The sequence below is a fragment of the Protopterus annectens genome, chromosome 4.part1, assembly GCF_019279795.1.
Source record: "Protopterus annectens isolate FY-2018-M chromosome 4.part1, PAN1.0, whole genome shotgun sequence".
Taxonomy (NCBI): Eukaryota; Metazoa; Chordata; order Ceratodontiformes; family Protopteridae; genus Protopterus; species Protopterus annectens.
Window position 1 is genome coordinate 704,361,224 of NC_056734.1, and position 26,925 is coordinate 704,388,148.

At 40.3% G+C, this 26,925-nt stretch overlaps 1 protein-coding gene across 1 annotated transcript in view; it reads right to left on the minus strand.

Annotated features, from left to right (window-relative positions):
- Positions 1 to 26,925, minus strand: part of RSRC1 (arginine and serine rich coiled-coil 1) — a 3,250,950-nt gene that overhangs the window by 2,950,863 nt on the left and 273,162 nt on the right. Inside the window, exon 2 of the mRNA XM_044070481.1 lies at positions 22,601 to 22,801. Coding sequence (XP_043926416.1) covers positions 22,601 to 22,800 — 200 coding nt within the window. The 5' untranslated portion in view covers position 22,801. The remainder of the gene's footprint in view (positions 1 to 22,600; positions 22,802 to 26,925) is intronic.

A 26,925-nucleotide genomic window follows, 5' to 3' on the forward strand; every position in this document is an offset into this window, starting at 1 on the left:
GAGATGGATTACTCCCAGACAATACACACAGACAGAATGTCCGTCGGTAATGGACATCTTATAGCTGCATCTAGAGCATTTCTTGAAGCCCGAGGGCTTGTGCTCCTTAGACTTTTTGGACATAGTTAGCTACAACAAAGCACCAAAGACAACAATAACTGACAACAGTACCAACAGTAAAACAGTCACAAGGCAGGAAAAACACTACCACACACGAGAACCTCAAGATCTCTAACTAAAACTATCCTTTGGCACAACACAGGAGGGGAAGACTAAAACCTCTAATTTAAATGGTTTTAGACCTGTAAAAAGAAATAACACAAGGAAACAAGGGACAGACTAGGTCCTCTAACTGAAACGGGCCTAGCCCGTTGGAACAGCTAGTGGGATACCACAGAAAAAAAAACGATCAAACACAAACTTTTTCATCATACAAGACCAGAACAGACAATAGCTATTAAAATAGCTTTTTGTTTGCAACCAATTCTCTAATAATGAAAAAAAAGGGTACTTAGCCACAGCCAAGAGCGAGACCACATCCGAGCTTCACGAGCGGCAAACGAGACCTGGGAATATAGAGCAGTGCAGCATGGGATACCACCTTAGCCCAGGCAATAGAAAGACTTCGAGCTAGAAAAGTTTTGGCCAAGTCGGAGCCGACATTCTGCTCCGAACCATTGGGTAAGAATGTAGGCGAGATTGGACTACATAACATACTATGTTTAAAACCCATTTGTCCTGGGTAATGAGTTCCCAGTATTTTGCTTGCAGAGCAATATTTCCCCCTAAAGGGGCAGTCAGTTGAGGAGTGCTTGGAAGTTTTAAAGTTAAGTCACTGAGACAGCTTACCATAGGGTGGAGTCTTACTACTCCCTGATTTGGAAGTGGGAGCCCCCCACTGATTTAGTCCTGTGCGTACCCTGGGACTGAAGCCTGGGTGTTCTGCTGGTTCTGGGTTTGAACTGAGAAGGCCTGGAAGAGGCAGGAAAGGACCAATTTTTTTGAGGGCCAATGCCTACTAAATCAAGGAGGCTGCACTTGTAAGAAATCTTTTAACAGTTTGCATAGATTTAGCTTTTTCCTCCATCTTTTTAAGAACTACTACTGCTCTGTCACCAAACAGGTGGGTCCTGATTTAAGGGAGCATCTAGCAATTTAGTTTTAACATGATCTGGCAAAGATTGCTCCTTAAACCAAGCATGCCTTCTAAGTATAGACCCGGTGACAGCAGCCCTGCAAGATGCCTCTAGTGAATCAAAACTACATTGCAAAGTATGTTTTCCAACCTGTTCAGCAGAATGCATAAAATCCTGTAAATCCTTATTTTCAGCACAATCCGGAATCAACATCATTTTCTGTTTAAGCAATCCAGTAATATGCTGCTGATACTTAACATATGAAACTGGCAATTTAAGGCCTTGATGGCCAAGGTTGCAGAGGTGTATACCTTCTTACCCCATCTATCCAGGGTCCTGGAATCTCTATCATAGGGGGTAGGATTCTTAGCAGTAGTAACCTTAATGCCCTTGGGTCCCTGTGAAATGGTCTCAGGGTCAGCAGTAGGAATTTTAAAAAGGAACTTATGAAAATCAGGAACCCTGTAATATCTATCAGGTTTAATGGGAGCAGGAGGTAAAGAGCCAGGGGCCAAGCTAGATTCCGAAAAGGCATCATCAACAATGTCCAGCACAGGAGGGATAGCTAAAGGCCTGTGTTGGGGCAGAAGTAAGAAATCTCTAAGCCTCTTTTTAGAATCAGAGTAATCCTGGGTTTCTCAGTGAAAGTGTTCCCTAAAAGTATGCAAGGTTTTACCAAAACAAAAATCCTCTGGGGGTGAAGCAGAGGAAATACAGTCCTCTGCATCTGAATCCTCATAGGTAGATAAGGGTAAATCCTGGTCATCAGAGGAGACAGAAATGTCAGAACCCTGGTCAGAATATCATAAGCAAATTCAGTCCTAGGTCTCTTAGAGGGGGCAGGTTGGCTTCCCCTGATTAAAGTAATAAGGTCTTCAGCCATTCTTATTTGTTTTTTAGGCATAGAGGCCTGACCATGCAGTCTGGGCATCGGTTTCCTAGGCATGGTTCGAGTTTTAGGCCTAGAAGAAGATGGCGTCAGTTTAATATGCAAGTCAGTAGGCCTGAATACACCCTCAGAAGCCGGTGCCTGCACAGCAGCTCCGGATCCATCCAAGGTAGAGACATCCACAGGTTCCACAGGACTCCGAATGGGTCTCAGTAGAGGCCTGATAATCTGAAGTAGCGGGTTATCAGGGGCTGCCAAAGCGCCTCAGTGAGTACCGGCGAACTGGCAACTAGCTTAGGAGAAGTGTCGTCAGCAGCTTTGGACATAGGTGGCCTGTCTCTGTCTTTATCTTTGCGTTTTTTTGGAATGTGGGTAGTCGGGTGGCTTACCGAAGACATATCTGGATAATTGAACAGAGTACCAAAATATTTAGAAGTGAAAATGCACAGACGATGAATAGTTTGTGGTTTAAATAAGACACAAAACTGACAGTGAGGTATGTCATGATCAGGGCCTAGGCAAGGAATACAGTACGAATGAAAATCTTTATGAGGTATTTGCTTTCCACAAGAAATACAATTATTGACTTTTACTGACATCGGTTTAGAGCAAGTTAAAGTTTCCCCAATGGGGTACTTAGCTTTAATTGAATACTACGGTTCTGAAACTCGAAAACGAAAATTTCAGGAGTCAGCCGACCAGCACTTGCGAAGTACTTCTGCTTCTAACACCACACGGCAAGAAAGACTGATGTAATGGCGTCGGCTGCATGCTTTATACCCCTGACTACCTGACATCACGGAAGATGAGACAGCAACCGACGCTGGACCCAAGACTTTGATAAACAGGCCGACTGAGGGCTACTGCAAGAAGATAACCCAAATGTGATGACTGCAACAGTGAAACACAAAAAACATCTATCAAATATAAATGATGAAATGGAAAAGGGAAAAAAAACTATCAATGATAGTTTTAGGGTAGTACAGCTTTTTAAATACACAACTGAAATACTAAAAGAGTACAGATAAGAAAAATGATTACATAAAAAATATGAAAAAACTTGTCAAGTTTCAATGTTTTAAAAGTAAACTAAAACTATGACACATATTAGAATAAACTACAAAAATATTAAACTATACAAACATACTATATAATCCCGAAAGACGTCAGTACTGTCAGACTGATACAGAATACTAACAAAATATAAAGAATGTGTTCAAGAATCATTTTAGATATTTCTGTTTCAAAATACTGACTATGGACATGCATAATGTAGTATTAGAATCAGAAGCAGAATTACTCCACCATTCTGGAAGATATTTATACAGAAATACATTAATGTAACATTCTAAAAATACTAGATAATATGGCAAAAACTGCAAAAACAAAATATGCTGGGGATATAATACACAAACGAAAGCAGACTGGAATCATCTATATCAGCAATTCCCAACCCGGGGTACATGTATGGCCTTGTAGGGGTACGCGAAAAAAAAATTAATAATGGCATCTTCCTGGCCTACAGTCTGTAAAAGTGCATCCTGCTCGATGAAGATCAAAGGGTAGAAACCGTTTTTTTATGCAGTGGCAGTTTACAGTTATACTGCAAAGTTCTCTCTGCAGATGTTCAGGAGTCAGAAGGCTGTAGAAAGGGAACATGAAAGGGTCAAGTCTGCTAGCTTTTGGATTATTCACCCTTACAGCTTTTCAACCAGTAGGAAGAGATGCCGTATGGTAAAATGCTCAGTGACAGATTTCATTTTTGATGTGAGGAAACAGATAATAGCCGTGTCAGGTAGGTGCAATTATGTTACAAAAGAGCAGTCACATGACAAGTAATTGGTTTAAGCAGGCTAAATTTTTACGGCACTTGGATTGCTGATACTGTGTTGTACTTTAAGGGGATTGGGTTCTGCAATCCTGATTATCTCCTCCTTTGGATGAGATGCCTAGTAACTATGAACCTGTTTTCATTTTTCCATCCATTCCCTATTTTTTTTAATGTAACATAGGCAATTTATTCTTCAAGTGCAGCAGGCACTGAATTTGTAGGGTTAAATAGGATGACTCGTGAAAAATATTTGCAGTACAAAGGTATATTATTCTTTGCAATCAATGTCAATGGTCCTATGTCACATGCTGTCTCAAAATGTTTTAGCCATGCAGAGTTACTGTTCATTTTTAATGATCACTTTCATCCTACCTTGTTCGCATAAGTCTGTTCTGCTTGCTTCTGTATTCACATTTATTTGTTGTAAATACAGACTATATTCCAAGACATATGAAATCATGTTACTCATTTTACCTATTCTACTAATCCACCCAAGAAAGTTGTTTGGTCAAGTATTGTGAACCTGAATCAAGACAAAAGTGAGTGCTCTCGTCTTTAGTGTGTGTGTGTGTGTGTGTGTGTGTGTGTGTGTGTGTGTGTGTGTGTGTGTGTGTGTGTGTGTGTGTGTGTGTGTGTGTGTGTGTGTGTGTGTCTTACTGCTACAATCCTACTGTCTTAGTGCTTCAACAGACAGCACACACTTTTGGTGTTGGTGTGGGAATAAAATCCATAGCCTGTAGCTGAATTATTTTTCTAAAACTAACACTGCAGTGTAATATGGTAGGGGTGCTGCACTCCTGAGTGTGCAATCCATCTGATAAGAAATTAAAATGAAACTCCATCTGTCAGAGTTGGTGCTGAGATTAGATGTAAAACATCCCACAGCAGGAATTAAAAAGAACAGAGGAAGTTCCCAGTTGCCCTGGATAAATTTCCTCAAGTCAGTGTGAATATCAGCTTAGGTCTGCAATGAAAAAAGGCCATTGGCCTAGTCACAATGAAACACTGAAATATAAAAGTTGTTTGCCAGCAGCAACCTCTTCATTAGTTACAGATCTCTTTAATGTGTAATTATTCAGATGATTTTTACTTCTGCAGAGATTGTGCATATTGACTCATATTAGCGGATTGTAATGACAGAAGTTTGAGTGGCCTTTTATGGTTGACTTGTTCTGAAATGGTCAGTTTTGTCATTATTGGATCTTACACTTTGTTTCATTGCTTACTCACTGAAAAATGTTCAAAACCATAAATTTAAAACACGTTTTAACAAGTGGTGCTGTATTATACAAGGGATATAATTTAATTATTACATTATAATTTAATACAATCAGGAAGGTGAATCAAAGAACTTCTGCATGGTCCTAAAATGTGTGCAAGGGGCTTATGACTTGAAAACAGCCCAAAGGTAAACTTAATCCACCACTGGCCAGATGCATTTTCTTTGAATGTGGCTTTCAATGCTGTTTGAGTGAATGTGAGTTTCAAAAACAGAGAAAATTTTATGCTAAATCTGTTTTTTTTTTCATTATGAGACTGTATTGCTTTCCTTAGCAAGTGTCTATCAGTGTTTGTGCTATAAATTTTGAAATAAAAGTTTTAAATTAAATCCAAATATCTGTAATAATTGTAGAAATAAAGCAGAAAACAGTATGCTCACAGAGTTTTGAACAGTATTTAGTTTATGGCAATTGGGGGGAAATAGCCAATTAATTGGGCACTGGGATAGCTGTGTGGGGCTGTTTGGGGGGGGGGTACCAAAATTAGACGCAATTTGCTTTCACGTACAAAAATATGGGGGGATACAATTTAGGGAAATGGACTGCCAAGGAGTATGCAAGTCAAAAAAGGTTGGGAAGCACTGATCTATATGAATGTGCATGCTTACACAACTTTGAGGGAAAACTTCAAGCTTTTTTAAAACATAATTTCATTCTCCCAAAAATGCTAGTCTTATACAGCACAGCAATGCTAAGCCGTGTAATAAAGGATCAATATCCATTCCTTTGGTGCCTGTAATTGTACTAAGGAAAGCAATCACAAGAGGAGGGAAACAGAGTACACCTCCTAAAATTGATTAATTTATTAATGTATTAAAAGACTAGAGGGTTGGAAAAAGTACAGTTTTGTACCTACCATAAATGTAGATGTTCGAGTGTATACCCTGGTGCAGTCATCACACTTGGGTTATCCTGTCGTCAGGCGGTCTCGCAGTCGGCCTGAATTCCAAAGTCTTGGTCCGGCATTGGTTGCTGTCGCTTCTTCCCTGATGTCAGTGCGCCAGGGGTATATAAGAGGCATCCAACGCCATTTTCTTCAGTTTTTCTTGCCCCAGATGTCAGGTGCCCCCCCCCCAAAAAGATGGTCAGTAGATAGTACCAATAATAAAAGCTTAGCACAAACAAACCATCCCTCCAGCTATAAGCAAATACACCACAAAGGTTGTATCTGATTTTAAGGTATTGAAAGGTTTTAGTTAGGTCAGAGGGGATGGAGGGAGGGTAACCTGGACTGCAGCAGGGTATACACTCAAACATCTACATTTATGGTAGGTACAAAACTGTACTATGTTCATCGTGTTACCCTGCTGCAGACATCACACTTGGGTAGAATCCCAAAGCTAAGGATGGGAGGTGGAGTCAAACAGGGTTAGAGGAGGCTAGAAGGCCCTGCAAAACTGCAGTGGCGAAGCCAGCTCTACTCTTAGAGTAGAGTGGTAAGTGATAGTGTTTGGTGAAGGTGTGTACTGAACTCCAAGTTGCACCTTCCAGAATATCCTTGGTTGGCACCTCCCTGAGGAAGGCTGTAGATGTAGCTGCTGCCCTGGTGGAGTGGGGTCTTATGCTAGCAGGAACTTGTTTTCCATGATGGGTGTAGCAAAAACGTATGCAATGTCCTATCCATTTGGAAATGGTCTGTTTTGAGATAGCCTTTCCTTGTGATGCTGTAGCATAGGATACAAAAAGTTGGTCAGATTTTCTGAAAGCCTTAGTTTTATCCAAGTAGTAACGTAGTTGCCTGTGAATGTCCAAGGAATGCAGGAGTCTTTCTCCTTTGTTCTGTGGATTTGGAAAGAAGGTGGGTAAGTGGATGGTTTGATTTAGAGCCACACTGGACACCACCTTTGGCATAAAGGAGGGGTTAGTTCGTAGAGAAACTCTGTCCTGATGAAAAATGAGGAAAGGCTCTAATGCCATTAGTGCCTGTAGCTCTGAGACTCTTCTGGCTGAAGTAATTGCTAGCAGCAGGGCAGTCTTCCATGATATAAATTTTAAGTCAGCTGAGAAAGCTGGCTCAAAAGGTGGCAGCGTAAGTTTTTCCAGAACAAAATTTAGGTCCCAAGTTGGTGTTGGCGCTCTCCTGGGAGGCCTAATGTTTTTTGCCCCTCTGAGATACTGCCTTAGAAGTGGGTGTGAAAATAAGGGAGGATCCGTGTTGTAGTGAGCTGAAATAGCTGAGGTGTGGATTTTAATAGATGAAAAAGAAAGTCCTTTGTGCAACATCTCAGTTAAATATTGTAGAATCTGAGGCATGTCCAGCTGAAGGGTATTTTGGCCTTTAGCTTGGTTCCAGGCGCAAAATCTTTTCCATTTGTCTGAGTAGGCTTTCCTGGTGCTGGGCCTCCTGGCCTCCAGAATGACATCCATAACAGCTTGTGAAAGGGGGGCTGGCTGGTTGCTTAGGTGATTTGCCATGAAGCCAAATTTAAGGTTTTGAGCTGGCTGTGTAGAATCTGACTGCCTTGCTGTGTGAGTAGATGAGGAATTTGTGGTAAAATCCATGGTGGGCCCTGGGTCATGTTCCTTAGTAGTGGGTACCAGTGCTGGCGTGGCCAGTCCGGGGCAATGAGTATCATTTGAGGTCTCTCCATCCTGACTTTCAGCAGCACCTTTGTGAGAAGGGGCAATGGAGGAAAGGCATATACTGTCAGCATTTTCCAACTGAATGAGAGTGCGTCCACTTTCCAAGCTTGATGGTGACATGTCCTTGTGCAAAATTTTTATAGCTGATAGTTTTGGGGGTTGGCAAACAGGTCTATGTCTGGGCACCCCCATTTTTGAGTTATCATTGCAAATACTTGTGGATCCAGTTTCCACTCGTGGGGATCCATGATGTTTCTGCTTAGGTCGTCTGCCAATGTGTTTTTTTTTCCTGGCAGGAATTGAGCTTGTAATTGAACTTGGTAAGCCAGTGCTGTGTTCCACAAGGTCATTGCTTGCCTGCATAGAGGGTAGGAGTGTGTACCCCCTTGTTTGTTTATGTACCACATTACTGTGGTGTTGTCTGTCCTTATTATAAGCTGTCCTGGATGTAAGAGGTCCTTGAAGGCTGTCAGAGCATTCTGTATAGCTAGCATTTCTTTTTGATTGATGTGCAGATTCCTTTGATCTGCAGTCCATATGCCTTGAATGCACCGTCCTGCCATGTGTGCCCCCAGGCATAGTCCGATGCATCTGTTGTCATAGTTTGCCTGGCTGGGGGTAAGGTGAAAAGCTGACCCTTGTTGAGGTGACATGCCTGTGACCACCATAGAAACTCCTGTTGAAGGCAGGGAATGACAGGTATCATTGTTTCCAAGCTATGGCTGTGCTGAGTCCACACACTTTTCAGGTACCATTGTAATTTCCTCATATGCAGTTTTGCAAATGGTATTAGTAGTATGCAAGATACCATGAAGCCCAAGGCCTGCAGAATTTTTCTTGCAGGGAGTTGGGTCTTTGTTGCCATTATTTTGAAGTATTGAGTTAGTTGTAGTTGTTTGTCTGGCGTCAGATAAGCCATCTGGGCCGTTGTATTCAAGCTGGCACCCAAGAATGTCATATTTTGTGAGGGCACTAGTTTTGATTTATTTTCGTTTACTGTGTACCCTAGGCAACTTAGAAGGTGTTTTACAAAAGTCAGATGTTGTAAGAGAATGTCCTTGCTTTCTGCTTGGATGAGGCAGTCATCCAGATATGGGTATATTTGAATTCCTCTTTGTCTGCAGTATGCAATTACTGGTGCCAGGCATTTTGTGAAGACCCTGGGTGCAGTAGATAAGCCAAAGGGCAGTGCAGAGAATTGGTAATGGGTTGAACCTGCAATGAAATGGAGGTATCTTCTGCAATTTTGTCTGATAGGGACATGCAGGTATGCCTCCTTGAGGTCCGACGTTACTAGCCAAGCTTTCTTGCCCAACATGGGAAGAAGCTGCTGTAGTGTTAGCATCTTGAATTTGGGTACTTGCAAGAAGGTGTTTAGAATTGAAAGGTCCAGAATGGGTCTCCAAGCATTGTCCTTTCTGGGGACTAGAAAGAGCCTTGAGTAAAATCCTTGGCCTTGCTCCTGTGTAGGTACCAGTTGAATGGCTCTCATGTCCATGAGAGCTGTAATTTGTTTTTGTGCCACTGCCCATTGATTTTGTTTAAATGTACAGATTTCTTGCATTGGCTGGGAATTGAACCCAGGTCAACTGCTGGTATAAACCTTCTTCCCCCACCTATCTAGTGCTCTGGAGTCCCTTTCACAGGGTACAGGATTTGTAGCCATAGAAGCCTTAACCCCTTTGGGACCCTGGGAGATTGTCTCTGGGTCAGCAACAGGGCTTTTGTAAAGGAATTTAGGTGTCGGCCGACCGGCACTTGCGAACTGCTTCTGCTTCGGGCACCGCACGGCAAGAAAGACTGAAGAAAATGGCGTCTGATGCCTCTTATATACCCCTGGTGCACTGACGTCAGGGAAGAAGCGACAGCAACCGACGCCGGACCAAGACTTTGGAATTCAGGCCGACTGCGGGACCGCCTGACGACAGGATAACCCAAGTGTGATGACTGCAGCAGGGTAACACGATGAACATCAGAGTCTGCTTTCTTGAGTACTGGAGTAACCATGCCTGATTTCTCCTAAGCAATTTTTGTATCATTCTTTAAGACATCCACCACATTAGAACTACCCAAGAGAACTGCCAGATAAATCTTCATGCTTTCTACAGTTGTCATTTGGGAAAAGGAGTAACATCCTTTTGATGCATTAACTGCAGGTACTCTCCAAACCTGCAGTCTTCAGGAGGGAAGGGAAGACAGCTGGCAATTTTCATCTTGTCAACTGCCTCAATCAGGTAATCTGGAGGAACTTCAATATATTTAAATTTTGGAAAGAGCTTTTTTGGGTCTTTTCAAGAGGGGATCTGAATCTAAACAGTAGAGCACTCTTCTGGCCAAGGACTTGGGACTGCAGACGATCTGAAGCAGCCTGGGACAGCCACTGGACAGATTGCTGCTGAAGAATGTCTCTTACTGGCTTGAAAGTTCCACAAGATGAAGCTGGAGACAGACGTATGGGTGTCATGAGTGGAGACAACATAAGTGGAGCTAGCATTAACGAATAAACACAATGAGGGGTCCACAGATAAGGCACTGAAAGGCCAAGAATACAATAGATGTCAAGCGGACTGGTGCTGAAAGGGACAGCATCACAAAGATCAGTACTTGGCACATTACCATTGTTAACAAGACCGATGGTGGATAATATTGCAACAAGAAAGATGAAGCCTGAACAAGTAGTACAAATAATAGAAGCACTGGCACTGGTACCCTGTCAGTGCCATCTGAACACCACCAAGGATCAGAGATGGAACCATGTGCACTGGAAATGCCAGTACCAGTGAACAGGTTTTACTCTACCAGTTCGACCAGTTTCAACCAGCTCAGATTCATCAAGGGCAGGTCCTGCCTACTCAACCAGGTTCATTTATTTGAATGAGTTACTGAAAAACCAGATGAGGGCAAAATAGTGCACACTAAATATGTAGATCTCACTGAGGTGGTCAACACCACCCAACATTCAGGTATCGGAGATAAACTCTGACAGCTAAATGTCAATCTGTATGTAACTTGCTGGATAGCAAAATGGCTCACAAATACAACCCATGAAGTTAGGGTGGGTAGCTATACCTCCTCCAAAAGACCTGTCACTAGCAGTGTTCCCCAGGGTCCAGTCCTTGGACCACCCCTCTTTGGCAGTTACTTCTTGGAGGTCAAAGCTAATCTTATGGTTCCTGGATGACAAAGTTTGCAAATAACTACAAAGTTGGCGTCATCATAAACTCCCCGGAAGACGTCAAGATCCTCCAAAAGCGCCTATCCCAAACAAATAGCTTGTGTCAAAACTATGGACTAAAGCTAAATGCCAAAATGTATATTATCGTATCCTTCAGCAAACATGACTTCCCATATAAATATCACATTGACAATACACCCCTAAAAATTGAACCTTTGGTTAGGGATCTGGGAACCTTTCTTTTGATTACCACTGTTATAAGGAAGCCCTTCTTCATTGCACAGCTTACATCTGAAGGTACTACATCCAGATCTAGGGGTGTAATTACTCCCACTGTACTCACCACTCATCAGGCCAATTGCAGATTATAATGTTGCTTTTAGTATGCAACCATCCAAAACACTTGGCACACACAGAAGAGCCATAATGCCTTCTCACTAAAAAAATCAAAGGCATAAACCGTAAAAACTATGCAGACCATCTCCAAGGTCTTGTCCCTCATTTCAGCATCACACAGGCTATTGAGAGGCAACCTCTGATTTGTGTACAGCCCTTCAACAGAACAGACTCTGTTTTGACAGGCCTACTACACTCACTAATCCAATGGTATCACAAATACCCACTAAAGGGATCTCAGTCTCTTTTGCAAAATAAACAGAACATGTTGGAGAGATGAGATTGAAACACAGATAATACCACTTCTATGGAACAGTCTTCCACTACACATAAAGCAAAGTACTTATCTTACTTTATTCAACATAATGAATATGAATGGATGGGTAACCACAAATTCACCTCCAGTTTAGTATCCCTATCTATCATGAATAGAAGAAACATATAAAATGTCCCAATATATAATTTCTCAGACTATATCTGGGTTATTTGTAAGCAAACTATAAGAGCTACAACTGCCATGGAAACATAAGGCTAGGCTTAAGATATTCACAGATCAACAGCCTACCAAGTAACCTATCAACTAGTAGCTCCAGGCTGGAATATTACACATCATTGATGCCCCAGACTAGAGAGGACAAGGAAGGAAGCCTGAAACATATTGCTGTGAACCCTAAAAATTGGCTTTGGCCAACTTCTCTACAGTGAGCAGTTGGTAAGACTACTGAATGCAGGGACTTGGGCAAGTCCAACTTAAGAGTCCGCAAAATAAGGCCGTTTGATGATTACTGGAGAAGAGATGGATTCCACAACAAAAATAAAAGTTATGTACTCACCATAACTATGCATCTGTGCTGTTTATTTTCATTCTTGCTCAACGAATGGGTCTTGGATCTGACTCATTTCTTCCAGACTCTTGGATCCGACTCTCGAGCGCCTCCCCTTAACCATAATACCCCAAACTGCTGTATTACCTCAGATCAATTTGCAGCTCAATCTGAAAAAAATGGCCGATTAAAACTTACAGAAGAAAAGAGCTCCGAAAAGGGGCTCAAACAGGAACACTGGTTCCAATGTTTCTATTAGATCACCATCAAATGCCGTCATATTTGAACGTTTATCCAGAGCTGTTGAAAAAATGGCAACAGCTGAATCTGAAGTTGAGCACAGACAATATGGTTTTAATTAACCAATTTTTTACTGGTGTGGAATCGGATCTTACAGAAGAGATTGTGAAATTAGAAAATGAAATTGTTACATCAAGGGACTTTGAATGTGTCTCTTCACTCTATCAACAGATGCTGGACAGATTGAATGTTTTAGATAAACATTTAGTAGCTGTGAAGCTTTGTAAACTATGTAGAGACACTGATGATTTTAATCAAGGTCACATTTTCTCCTGGCTGAAAAACAACAATAATGTACCTAATAATCCAAATAAGAAATGTATAGATTTGATACGTTTTCTATGGATGATTGTGTGCTAACCAGTGGACAAGGCTGTGAAGTTGCAGTAACCAATGACAATGAGAGGGGGCGTTCTGAAACGTCTGAATTGCCCAATAAGCATCATTCTACTACTGAATTATGTAGTGGTACTGTGAGCCAACCAGCTAGTTCTGAGGCAGGATGTGGGCGGCCCCAGAATGCTGATTCATCAAAGATATCCATTTTAGGAGCAATGAGTGACACTACGGCTGCGTCTCCTTCATATGATGAGGCTTTTCAAGGACGAATCAAACCAGTCGCTATAAACTTACTGGAGAAAATAAAAATGAAAAAAACAAATGCCCTCCTGGAGATGGTCGCAGCAGCGAAACTCAAATGTGTTGAAGAGAAAGAACGACAGCCCTTTAACTTCCAGCAAAGTCGTAAATAAACAGTAAGCAGATTGGGCTAACTGTGAACTTTTCTAATTATAAACTAACTGAATCTTGTATAAAACTTTTCAATAAGGGTTTGCAGTTTATATCTGCCAGATATGACACCTTGGTTAACACACTAACTGATTTAAGTGTCTTTGGTAGGAATGTTAGTTTAAAATTACTTTTTAAAGATTTAAGGAGTGAGCAAAGTATGACACAAGAAATCGAGTGTATTAATGCTTTTATATATGCCTGTGAGGAAGATTTTTAGACAGTTATTTAAGCAACAATCTTATAACAGGATGAAACAATACAATCTGACATATGATAAGTATAAGATTTTATGCCAGCTAAAAGGAGATGATAATTTAATAATCAAACAAGCTGACAAAGGGGGTGCAATAGTATTATATGATAAGAATGAATATACTGCATGCATGCACCATTTTTTAATGGATGGTACGACTTTTAAAGAAATAAATTTTGTTGAAAGTTACAGTTACAAGAAAATATCTCAATTGATTTGTTTAATTACTTTACAGTGACATGCCCCGTAATTCCTGTAATATATGGAATACCAAAGTTACATAAATCTATCACGGAACCTCCGATTAGACCTATAGTCTCAGATAGAGGCTGGGTGACAGAGCCCCTGTCAATATATGTGCAAGATGTCTTGAATACATTTTTACCATTATGTCCTAGCTACATTAAAGACACAGGAGACTTTTTGAAAAAGCTATATACATGGTGTAAAATAATAAAAATAAAAATGAATATTTTGGGTAACACTTGATATTAGTTCGCTATTTACAGTAATACCGAATGATTATGGTATAAACGCAAATTCCTGAATTTTTATGTGCTAATAGTAATATGAAAGGAACGGACATAGACAGTCTTTGTAGTCTAACTGAAATAGGTATGACTAATAATGTATTTTTATTTAATGGCCATACATTTTTGCAGACATCAGGTGTAGCCATGAGGACGCCCATGGCAAACACCTATGCAGATATTGTATTAAACCAATGGGAAAGCAGACACATATATGGTTCAACGAATTTACATAAGGGAAATGTTTTTTTTTTTATCAGCGTTTTGTGGACGACTGTTTTTTTAATTTGGGGTGGTGATGAAGATGGTTTGTTTAAATTTGTTGAATATTTAAATAATAGTACTGCTTTTTTGAAATTTAAAGTGAGTTTTTCTTTGGAAGAAATATGTACTTAGATGTCTTGCTGTACAAAAACTCTGGGTCACTTGAAACCTGTGTACATAGGAAGGAGGTTCAGGTTAACAGATAATACATATGCTAAACATATATTTCGAAGGATAGTCAAAAGTCAACTGTTGAGAATAACTAGACTTAATACTGATGTAATGAAATGCAGAGAGCAAATGGAAATAGTGGCCCAAGAATTTAGAGATAGGGGATATAATGATAATCTAATAGCCACTAGTATGCAGGAAATTTTAGAACATAGGGAAGAGATATAGCACCACCTTCGTTTAGTGATTTAGAACAGCAAGGTAATAGAAGTCATGATAATATGGATTGTCTTAGATATGTTACTACTTTTCACACTATAACAAGACAGGTGGCGAACATAGTAAGTAAAAACTGGCGTATTTTAACATCTATGCCAGATCTGATACCTATTTTAGGTAACATGCCGAAATTTGCATATTGAAATTGTACAAATTTAAAGAGAGAATTATGTTATAAGGACTTCAAATTGAATACAGATAAAGGTGGAAGAGTGATAATAAATACAGTACAGTTCCATGCCATAATTGTAGTTGCTGTAAGAATATATGTAATAAAGTAGAATTCCAACATCCTGTGACTAAAGAAGTTTACACAATTGACAGTCATGCAACTTGCAACACTAGTATAATTATTTATCTAGCTACTTCTATACAGTGTGAAAGTTTTTATGTGGGAAAATGTTTGATATGTCTAAAGGATCGTATTATTGATCATAAATCCGAGATTAGAAGGGTTATTGAAACAAATGCTTTGGCAAAGCATATAACAGACAGGGGCTCTACACATGAGTTTAAATTTAAAGTATTACAGGTATTATTCAAGGACTTGAGAGGTGGGGATATTAACAACAAGCTTGATATGGCTGAATATAGGTGGATTACTATCCTGGAAGCAGATAAATATCCAGAACTTAATAATTTATTAACTATAAAACCTATACTAGTAGCCAAGCAAAAACAGTACAAATTAGTATTTTCTGTATTTTTTAAATTAATATATTATTTTGTATTTTATATATTTTTTGTTCTCTAATGCAATTTTAATTGATTGTTGCATTTTATTGGCTGGTTGTGTCATATGGTTTAATATAAATGAGTATTCTTGAATGAGTTTCACATACTGATGAAGGGTGTTACCCAAAAGCTTTATCTTTATGAATAAACTGAGCATTTTCTGTTTGTTGTTTTATTTGAAGTTATAAGTCTTACAGTGGATTTTACTGCAGTTGGTTCGTGGGTTGGTACATAACTGATGTTGCCATTTGTATTCATTCCTCAACAAATGAGAACAGAGTCCTCAGCTACGCTAACCTTGGGTAGCTCTCATGGAAGGATATTCTGGAGTACCTCAGAACCAAAGGCAGCCTTGTTTCTGGAAATAAGGTCCAATTTGTAATAAGCAATAAAAGTATGGGCACTGGACAAAGTGGCTGCAGCACAAATGTCATCAATAGAAGCTCTAGCCCAAAATGTAGATGATGTAGCCATAGATCTAGTGGAATGAGCTTTAGGAGGTCTCGGTAATGGCAGACTTCGTAGAGAATAAACATATCAGATACAGTCCGCTAACCATTTTGCTAAAGTCACTTTAGAAACTGTTTCCCCCAATTTGTTATGGGCAAAGGAAACAAATGGTTAGTAATCCTAAAATCCTTTGTCCTATGAAGATAAAATCAAAGCTATGTACATCCCAAAAGGTGAAGCATGTTCTCTCCTTTATTGGAAAACTTTGGAAAGAAGATGGGCATGTTGATTACTTGGCTGATGTTTGTCTCAGAGGCTATTTTTGGTAGAAAAGATCGACTGGTACATAAGGTAACTATCTTTATGGAAAATCAAATAAGGCAGTTTTGAAGAAAGTGCTTGGAGTTTAGAAACTAGCCTAGCTGAAGTTATAGCCAATAGAAAGATTGTCTTCCAAGACAGAAATGTGAGATCAACTTCGCTGAGGGCTCAAAGGGAGATTGAGCCAAACTCTGCAACATAACTGTAAAAACCCATGGCGGAGTAGGGTCTTTAATTGGGGGTCAAAGTAAGAAGGTACCTTTAATGAAAGCTTTGCATGACCTGGATGAAGCTAGAAGTATTATCTCCAGTGTGAAAATTAGAGATGGCTGTTTGCTGGACTTTGATGGTTGAAAAGTAGCACATCCTTGAAAAACTGAAGCAAGAAAATCTAAAACGACAGGAACAGTAAAGGGATCTAATTCAATTTAATGCGCCCAATAAGAAAATCTTTTCCATTTACTCATACATATTTTTTTAGTTGAAGCTTTCTAGGATGATATCAAAATTTGGCAAATGGAATGCGTGTGTGAGCCAAACCTATGGGATGAGATATTAGATTTGGACTGGGGCCCAGAGGACATAGAAGGTGACACCACAGAAAGAGGAACTAACCTTGCTCTTCAACAGAAGTGTTTTCTGAAGAAATTTAGGGATCGGAGGTGGGTGGAAGCATACAGGAGACCGGAGGGCCAAACGTGAACTACAGCATCTCTCAGCGAGTCCCACTGAGGGGGGATTAGGGCAAAGAACCTGCTGCACTTGTAGATGAGGAGAGAGGCAAAGAGGATGCAGCAAGGTTGACCAATAAATGGAAGATTCTCTCTGCAACCGTATGGTTGAGAGACCACTCATGAGGCATCAGAATAGTCCTGCTGAGCTTGTCTGCTAGAACATTTCCCCCAGAATATGCATTGCTAGAAGAAAGCAGATGGAGGAGATCACCCACTGCCATGCTCTCATTGCTTCTTGACAAAGGGGGTAGGACCTGGATCCCCCCTTTTGTTGATATATCAGAATGCCGAAATGTTGTTTATTTGTATAGCAATTGTCCCTAGAGGAAGAAAGCCCTGAAAAGCCTGCAGTGCTAAAAGGACTGTTCACATCTCTAGGATGCTGATATGCAAATTAGTCTCACTTGGGGATCACTTGCCTTGAACAGCCCATCCCAAGAAATACCCCACCCCAATGGGAGGTCCCCATGGTCACCGTGGCCAATGGGGGTGGAAGTACAAAAGGACATCCCTGACAAACTTCACTGGACCGAATCCACCAAACTAGAGAGTCTTTGCAAACCCAAGAAAGTTTTATAGGACGGTTCAGAGGGTGTTGAAAAATCAACCATTAAACTGATGAGTCCACTGAAGAATCCGCATGTGAAAATGAGTAGTTGGTAACAGAGTAATCGCTGCAGCCATTGACCCTAAGGCTTGAAGAACCAACTTTGCTGGGAGAGTAGGATGTGAAAGAAGGACTAACGTACAATTTTAAGGCCTGTATTCTGTTTGTAGGGGAAGAAAGGCCAACTGACTGGTAGTGTCCAGCCCATCTCCTATAAACTCCAAGACCTGAACCAACTGAAGGTGGGACTTGGAATAATTGACTGTGATCCCCAAAGGCTATCACAATTGGAGTAAGCAGTCCCTGGATTTTTTGAGGAGATGCCTGGTTGAGGCAGTTGAGGAGCCAGTCATCTAGATAAGGAAACACTCTGAATCCGAGCAATCTAAGATAAGCTGTTACCACTGCCATACATTTGGTGAACACCCTGAGGGCTGTGGTGAGCCCAAAGGGCAGGACTCTGAACTGATAATGACTAGCCCCCAGCCGAAAGCACAAATATCGCAAGGAGCACCTGTTCATCTTGATGTGATGGTATGTATCCTGGAACTTTATGGAGCACATCCAATTGTATTTTTGCAGAAGAGACAGAATACACTAAACTGTGACCATCTGGAACTTGGAGTTCTTCACAAACTGATTTAGATTACCAAGATCCAAAATGGACCTTAGGTCCCCCTCCTGTTTTCACTGGCACTAAAAAAAACCTTGAGAAAGTTCCAAATCTTCTCTGGTATGGTTTGATTTCTCTAGCAGGTTTTGAACTTGAGCTGTAACACCCACTAATTGGGTGGAACATCATAAAGATATTTATGTTTGAGTGGGGGAATTTGTCAAAAGGGAATAAAATATCCTCTGGTTGCAATTTTTTGCACTCAGGTGTCTTCTGATGGATGCCCAGGCTTCCGGGTGCAAAGATATGCCCACCTTCCCCCATCAACTGCCTCCAGAGAAGAACAGCTGGGTAACACTTCAGAAGCGCTGACAAGGTCTGTTCAAAACAGAAATCCCGATACCCTTGGTTTTGCGGACCATCTCTGCCATGAGGAAGGCAACTTTCACTGGAACTTCCCCCTCTGCCTCTGGGAGAAATTTCCCCTCATGAGTCTTGAAAAGGTCCCTGTGATTTTTGGAACCACATCTTCTTACCACCGCGTTGATTCCTAAAAAAGGATCTTTGCAGGGTAGAAAAGCAGATTCCTATGGCAGACAAAGTCTTTCCATATTGCACACTATGGGAAAGTGTTTATTTTACTGTAGGTCTAAACAAAGAAGATCCATCAAAGGGAGCACTGATGAAAGATGACTTAAAGGGCTCTGCAAAATCACACAAGTGCATCCAAGCATGTCTCCTGATGCCTATGCCTGAACCTGATGCCAGTGAAGAACCTTCTGGTGCATGAGAGATTAACCTCATGCACACATTAGAGATAGATTTCAAGACTGGCCAGAAACAAAGAAAACTGCTTCTGTTCCTCAATCGATATGGAACCAGGACTAGACTTATAGAGTTCCTTAATTAGGTTTTTCTGTAATATGGTAAAACATGCCAAATAATAGAGCAACCATAAGGCAAAGGTCGTTGAGGTGTAAAAGCACTTTAAAAATCTGTCCACCACTCTAGAATCTGTATTAGGGTCATGAACAGAGGCTTTGTTCAGCCAGCTCCTTCTTAGTGGCTGCTGCCACAATCATGGCATCTACGGGGACTCCCTTACTCCCAAACAGTCCATCTTTGCCTGGAGCAAGTATCTTGTCTGGGTGATGGGAAACTGGTTCTACGGTATCTGGCTCCTTCCATGCCAGGAGGCACATAAGATCAATGAGGTTATCCTCTGAAGTGGAAACCCAAGATTTAGATGGGCCAGGCCCGAAGGCTTCTAAGAACACTGACTCCTCCTGGGAAGAGGAATCAGAAGACCATCCACCCTTTTGGCTAAGGATCTCTATGATACCTCTGAAGGAGATGTCTTCTGATGCAGATCTGGGGGACCCTTCCCCTTCATCGAAGTCAGTGTCTTCGGTTAGTGATTCCTGAGGGGAATCTAAGTGCCTCCTTTTGCGCACTTTCTTTCAGGGGATTTCTTCTGTGGGATGACCTGGATAGGTATCAGAAAAAATGAAAAGTTCCTGAACAGGAACTGCCTGGAAGCTGGAACGGGCCAGCTGTCCCTGCGGAATAGATAGATGAAGCTCAGCAGTCTGATTCAAAAGGAGGATTAGTGGTAGGATCCAAAGAAGGGAGAATTGAAAAAGTTCTCGGGTGGGAAAAAACCCGCTCTACCACCTTGAAAGCGGAAGTACCAGGAGAAGCCAAAGCCAACCTTACTGGAGCCAAAACTCCAGGTGCCTATAAGCCCTGGCCCTGCTCGGACTCCCATCTAGAGAGACGAGTCGGGCCCGAGCTGTCCAACGCCGAGACTCCAAGGGGAAGGGGAAGCTCTGAAACTCTCACAGTCAATGGCATCTCCCCGGATCCAGCACTGATTTTTGGCTCCAATACTAGTCTTGCTCAAGGGGGAGTCAGCAGCAAACAAGCCAAAACTACCATCGGAGTCAAAAAAACAAGCTGTCTTCAGATCTAATGCTTTGACTTCCAGAGTTCTCGGATCTGAGGGCTCCAAAATTAGTGGTCGGAATCAGACAAGGAGATACGATGGAATGGGAAACAGACTGAGGGATGAGAGATCACGGATCCGATGGATGGCGGAGATGGTAAGACCCCCATCTGGATCCAAGCTCTGAGTAATTTCCTCATCATTCTATCCATATTTGCCTCAGACTTCGGGAGGATATAATAGAAGACAACCTAGAAGGTGGCTGAGACAATTTTCTGTGAGTCTCCTGTAATAGAGGAGATTGGAGCCTAGGGGAGACCAGCTCCAGAGAAAAGCAAAGGCTTCGAGACTGAGCAGATTCTAACATAATAAGCATCAGATCTGAGAAGTTTGGATATGAACACTTAGGAATTTTTAATGGTGGCTCCGATGCAGGAGCAAGTTTAGGAGACCATGCAGGAGAGCGGTTTATGTGTTACCTGAGCTCCAAATCTATTTTTAAAATACTTAGTGGAGGTTTGAGCCCCTAAAACTGAAGCAGAAGAAGGAGTTGAAGCTGGAAGAAAACCTTTCAAAACTAATTTATTTTGTCTATCGCTTAGAGCCCTGGATTTAAACCCTGTGCAGATTTGACAAGGCATAGCTAAATGGCCTGCACCTAAAGCAATAGACTCACTCCCTGTGGGGATCAGAGCTGGGTAACTTATAACCACTGGAAGTGCACCTCTTAAAACCTGTTGACTTTTCAGCCATGTTGAAAGAAGAAAGAAGAGAGAAAAGTGTGGAATGGAAGAGCCCTTTTTCTTTTTAAAAGTAGATTATAAAGCTAAGGAATTACCAATAATGGTAATAAAGTAACTACCCTGAGAAAATGGGTAGGAAAGAAATGGGATTACCAACAATGGTAACTAGAAATACCCGAGAGAAAGAACAAGTAGATAGACCAATCGGAAGAAAGGTAAAGGGAGGCTAGGGATATAGAAAAACATAAAAAGAGGATACGAATATAAGAAAACTAACCAAGATCTAATTTTACTCACAAATACTTGTGACGATAAACCCCAAGCTCGAGCACAATCTGCATCTGAAGAGTAACAGTAGCAAACGAGATATGAGGTAATAAAGTAGTTAGGAGCATTACAGGTAAGGGGAGGAGCTCAAGCGCCAGATCCAAAAGTCTGGAAGAAATGCAGCCGAGCCAGAGCTGAGGTCAGATCTGAGAATGAATGAAATCAGATGCGATTTTAATGGTTTCTTTAGCATCTGAAGCAGCCTCCTTAACAGCAAATTCCTGTAGTGGAAGAATTTGCTGAAGTATTAACTGGCAGAAGATACATATGAGAAACAATTTTTTTTTTAGAAAAAACAGATATTAACTTTGGAATTCCAGTAAGGAGAGCAGTTTTGGCTTCCTCTTCAAAGGATGTTTACAGTGAAATTCCTGAAAAAGTCAGCTGTTGCAAAATATCTCATTTCTGGCTGAAAAGTGTTGTGTGTGTTACGTGCTTCACCTGAACAAATTCATCAGTGACAGTGCCTGACAATGAGAGGAAACGCCTCACCACAACACCACTTCCTAAACAAAGGTTTGAATATTGCATACAAAAGAAAAAACTATTTCTGACAGAAACTTTTAATCAAATAGTAATCTCGCTAGTAAAGGACAAAAAAGAAATGAGAAACACAAACAGAACTATTCACACACCAAATGGAATTCTAGCAATATTGTCGAAATATCGTAAACTGTAGCTAAGGGCCATTTTATTCTGAACAATTTCTAGTGTGACGAACAGTTTGGCATATGTGGTATTTGAGGAAAGGGGAAGGGTTCTGGGTAGCCTGGCAAAGTTGTACCTGCCAATCAGTCAGTTCCTGAGTGCTAGCCTTAGAGGTTACCAACAATGGAGTTTATCTTACTAGATACTTTCTTTTTCCTTTTTTTGACCAAAACCAGATTTGCTTTAAAATGTATGCAAAAAAACAACTGTAACTATGAAAATATTTCCATTACAGCAGTGGTATTTAAGTCATCATTAGAAACTACACACATTTTCATTTTTACTGACTTCTGCCACAATGATTTGCAGCTTGTTCTAAGAGTCAACACAGTCATGTTTCTATTTGCTATTCCACAGTAGGTGTAGTGTGTGTACATATTAAGAACGATAAACCACTGTTTAAGTAGTCACAAAAGCATGAAGCTTCCACTTCATATATCATAGTAGGGAAACTGCCAGAATTTACCCACTGGAGTAATATTTTGCAGTTTCAAACTCTTTCTGAGATGCACATTTAAGAAATTGAACTGTATAGGTGGCAGATAATTCCCTTTCAAGTTTAGCTCATTTTGATAGGTTATTAAGTCCTTAAGTGTAAGTATGTGATGCTTTAGGGCAACTCATCACTTATAAATTACAAAAAACTCTGCAATGTTTACTTTACCTTAATACAACAATGCATATTTCACAGAACTCCACATTTTTCCAACATACCTTCTATCTCGGGAACGTGAGCGAGTATGGTGATCTCTTGACCATGACCTTGACTTTGATTTTGATCTGGATCTTCGACTAGATTTCTTACGACTAGATGTCCTGCTGTCTGAAGAACTGCTAGAAGATGATCTCCTGTGATGCCTCTTTTTTCGTCTACTTCTGCTATCACCTTCACTGTCTGATGAATGGCGTCCCATTCTGAAATATTAAAAATGATAAAGATGAAACGGCATACAATTTATTCTGTTACTGCACTACAGATACACAAATATGCATACAAGTATAAATGAAACTGTGTAAAATAAAGCATAAAACACAGAATGCTTAAATATTAGCAAGCCAAGGGACGTATTACGGACACACCTTCAACTACATAATAATGAAATGTGTTCTTTCTTCAGTTTGAATACAATTGGTTTTAAAGAGATCACAAAAATAAAAAAATTACAGGAAATAAGCAGACACCTTGGTATATATGAATTGAACACTACAGCCCCAGCAATCCAGGTTCAACCAACAGTGATGGGTATTGGAGAAGCCAGTCAGGGAGGGATGGAAGTAAGCTGCTATTGTGTGCTTTCTCATCCTGGGGGGGGGGGGGGGGGTGACAGATCTCTAGGTCATACTGTCACAAACAGAAAGGCAGGCAGTGGTTCATGCCCAGATTATGATAAACAGCATTTTTTTCTTTTGCCTAAGTCTTTATCTTCAGCTCTGTACCTACTAGCCATCAGCTCTCTATTAGTCTTGAGCCCTTATCATTCCCCCAATACAATGGTTACTTCACTGACCACTGATCAAGGTAATAGCTGAACAGAGGACAGCACTCCATATAAATGAACATTTGTAATGTCGAACTAGTTTAAAACCAGCAGAAGAAATCTGCTTTTCGAAAAGCGTTTTTAAACAAGCGTTTTATTTGAATCAACTATTCTGTCGGACGAAAAGCGTTTTTAAACAAGCATTTTTAAATTAATAAAATATTTTTGTACAGAGGTACTCAGCGGTCTAGCGGATTTCTTGTGGATTAGTTGGTGTCCGAGTATCGTGGTTTGTGTAGACATTTTAACAAATGATTTATTCTAGTTTAAAGTACAGATGAACATACTTTTTCTTTCAATTAGATCTAAAGTATTACAAAAGCAGTCCACCGGTAGTTACTGGTGATGAGATGTACTGGTATCAAATGACTTCTGTCTATCCAGGCCCATGGTGCTCAAGGATGAAGCCACTGACTCCTAGAAATAAAGGGTGAAATGGAGAAACCAGCTAGGGGGTGGTAGTGAATGGACAGTTCCTAGGTCTCGGGTTCATTGCTCTCTATGGGGAATCTGCATGTTTTCACTGTCTCTCTGTGGGTTTTTGCTGTCCTCACCACTTTCTTTCAACATCCCAATAACATATCAACAGCAGAACTGGTAATGTTCATCTCCACCTTACACCCATTTACCATCCAGGGAGGAAAGGAAGCACTCTGGTCCACTGCAATGCTGCCAGTTGGTAAACACCAAGTATCAATGTTGGAAGCACAGATGACCAAGAGTTGTACTCTGACCTACCAAACAGCAGCAGTCGAATAGTTTTTGTGTGTGTGCGTGTACATGTGATTATTTGGTCACCACAAGCAGGGGAGTCAGGGAATGTACTGCAAATAAATCTCCCACCCTCTGCAGGATGAGGGCTACAATCTATGGTTACTGCCTATAAATTCCCACCTGATGTCTTTTAACACTGTTTTTCAATGGAGACAGAAAGCATACAAGCCAAAAGGGGAACATGAGGTTAAATGGTTGTAGGGTGGGAGAAGAAAAAAGTATAATATTTTTAAAAAAAATACTTTGTACAGTCTCTTCACAGTCTCACCCATTTCTCAAAACAATATTTACACTCCAGAGTCCAATGTGACCATGCAGCAAGTTTTATGGATTTGGAAAAAGCTCCTTAATTTATTGTTTTCTGTTCAATTAGACCCAATTCTTCCTTAGAGGCACTTAGCTAGCTAAATTAATTCAATAAACAATGTCACATTTGTTCAGTACATCTTAAGCATTAACTTTTAATTTGCAAAATTTGAAATTAGATTGTTTGGAGTTTTACCCTTTTGTTTGGAGCTTTACCCTTTCAAAGTTATTTAAGACAGCTTGTTATATTGTGATATATTCATAGTGCATCTCTATGGATGGTAATTTATAGCCTTTTGTGTAGTAATACAAACATAGTGAATTTAACAGGTTCAACATCAAGCAGCAGTACTGCATCATACTTATCAAGACATGGTATGATATATCATGACCTCCTTTTCTTGCCTATCATTAACCAATCTCACAGAAGTGAAACCCATATTCCTCTCAATCACTGTGCAAACGTACTGTGAATAATACTTCTAAATGTTTTTCTGAAATCTAGAAAAAGTAAAACCTCATTTGTAATTTACCATCTAAGAGATTCTCAACAAGTCCAAACAAATAACCTAAATTAAACAGTTCATTTACTTTGTAAACCACATTGGAAATAACTCACTGACCACATTTACATGGTACTTCTCTATCATAGCAAGAACCATCTTAAGCATATTTGGAATTAATCTTAAGGATGCACAGATGAAACTAAACATGTTGCCTTCAAAATTATAACTACGGATAACAGTGGCATATTTTAGCTGCAAAGTCCAAACAGCTGTCAAACAGAAATCAGTGGTACAACAGATAGTACTGCTACCTCACAGAACTTGGTTCTCCAATTAATTTCACAACTAGGATGTCTTGGTGTGTAATCTATACTCCTTCACTGTTTTTCTGTGGGTTTTCAATGCAGTCTTGTTTCCTTATGTTCTAAAGGCATGCCAACAGGTAAACTCAGTCTTATAACGTTTGCTTGCAGAGACAGGTATAGATTCCTGCCACAATGCCCCAGAGTAATGGGAAAAATAAATGGGTATCAGAAATGAATCAATAAAATGACATAGTCTCTCTGCTGCCTTGAATAACTCTCTAATGAATTATGAATGCTGCTCATCAATTCACTGTATAACTGTTTCACACGTTGTACACATGTTCACATTCATAGGCATAACACATGTCATAATTAGGTAATGTTCACATTACTGAAATAATGTCACATGAAATATTAAGGTTATCAGTACTGTAACAAATTGCTGCATCTTCTAATAAGCCAATGGGTAAAAAAGGACCACCGAGAGTCCCACTACTTAATAACTAAACAAATTAATTAAATACATTATTGGCAAAGGAATCACTCTCTATGGTTTGAACTGCTTCCCCCAAAATACTTCAAGGGAAATGAAAATCCACAACTTTGATAAGGGCTTAAAATCAAGAAATAAAAAGCATTGTGCTGAATAAGGAAGCAATATATTAAATATATAATATTACGATATTAAGATACTAAGATATTAAAAGAGACAAAGGCTGGGAATCAAAAAGAAAGGCACACCAGCGCAACTCACCCTACACAAATGAGCCAAGTTGCAGTGTACCCATATTACATCTAATTAAAAGAAAATACTCATTACTGTGAAGCGATCGGCTTGGCAGTTACAAAAAATACACAGTTAAGCCCCCAAACCTACTTGAGCTACCACTTAGCACAGAAATACAGAAAACCACACACACACACACACACATATCCAGTGCCTGCATAAAGCAGTCACAAACATTCCCTCAATACAAGCCACAAGTCAGGCAGTAGTCATCCACCACACACAGACAGACACAGTTATCCACTCACAAACATATATACACACACACTCTCAGAATGTGCTCACATTGTCCTGCACCACTTACCTTGTCATATGCTCTAACTTCACTGTACTATTTACCTGGATCGGCAATCTGAGAAGGATGAAGCTGCTCCACTTCATCCGGTGCAGATTCTCCACGGAAATGCTAAGGTGTGCGCAGCAAAATTCCTTCATATATTTACTTGTTTTGGGAATTTCATTGTACAGGAATTGCCTTATGATCGTATAGAAGTTGCCCCTATTGGCAATTTACCATCCAAAAAAGTACAGCCGACTCCTAGTGGGCCTCACTGTCATATGCCCCACACCCAACTACCTCATTTGCATGTGATGCTAAATTGCTCGCTGGCCCAAAAAGCAAAGTTGTGCTATGGAGAATTTAAGTATCACAACAGCCTTACCTAGTACACCAAGTACCTCTGCATGGCTTTGCGAAAAGGGCAACCTCTCTAAAAATACCAATTAAAATCTATATAAAATAAGATCATCATAAACTACAAATAAAAAAAAGTAGTTCTTGAAAATGTTAAGGCAGTAAGGAAACCATTTGCAATTTTCCTTT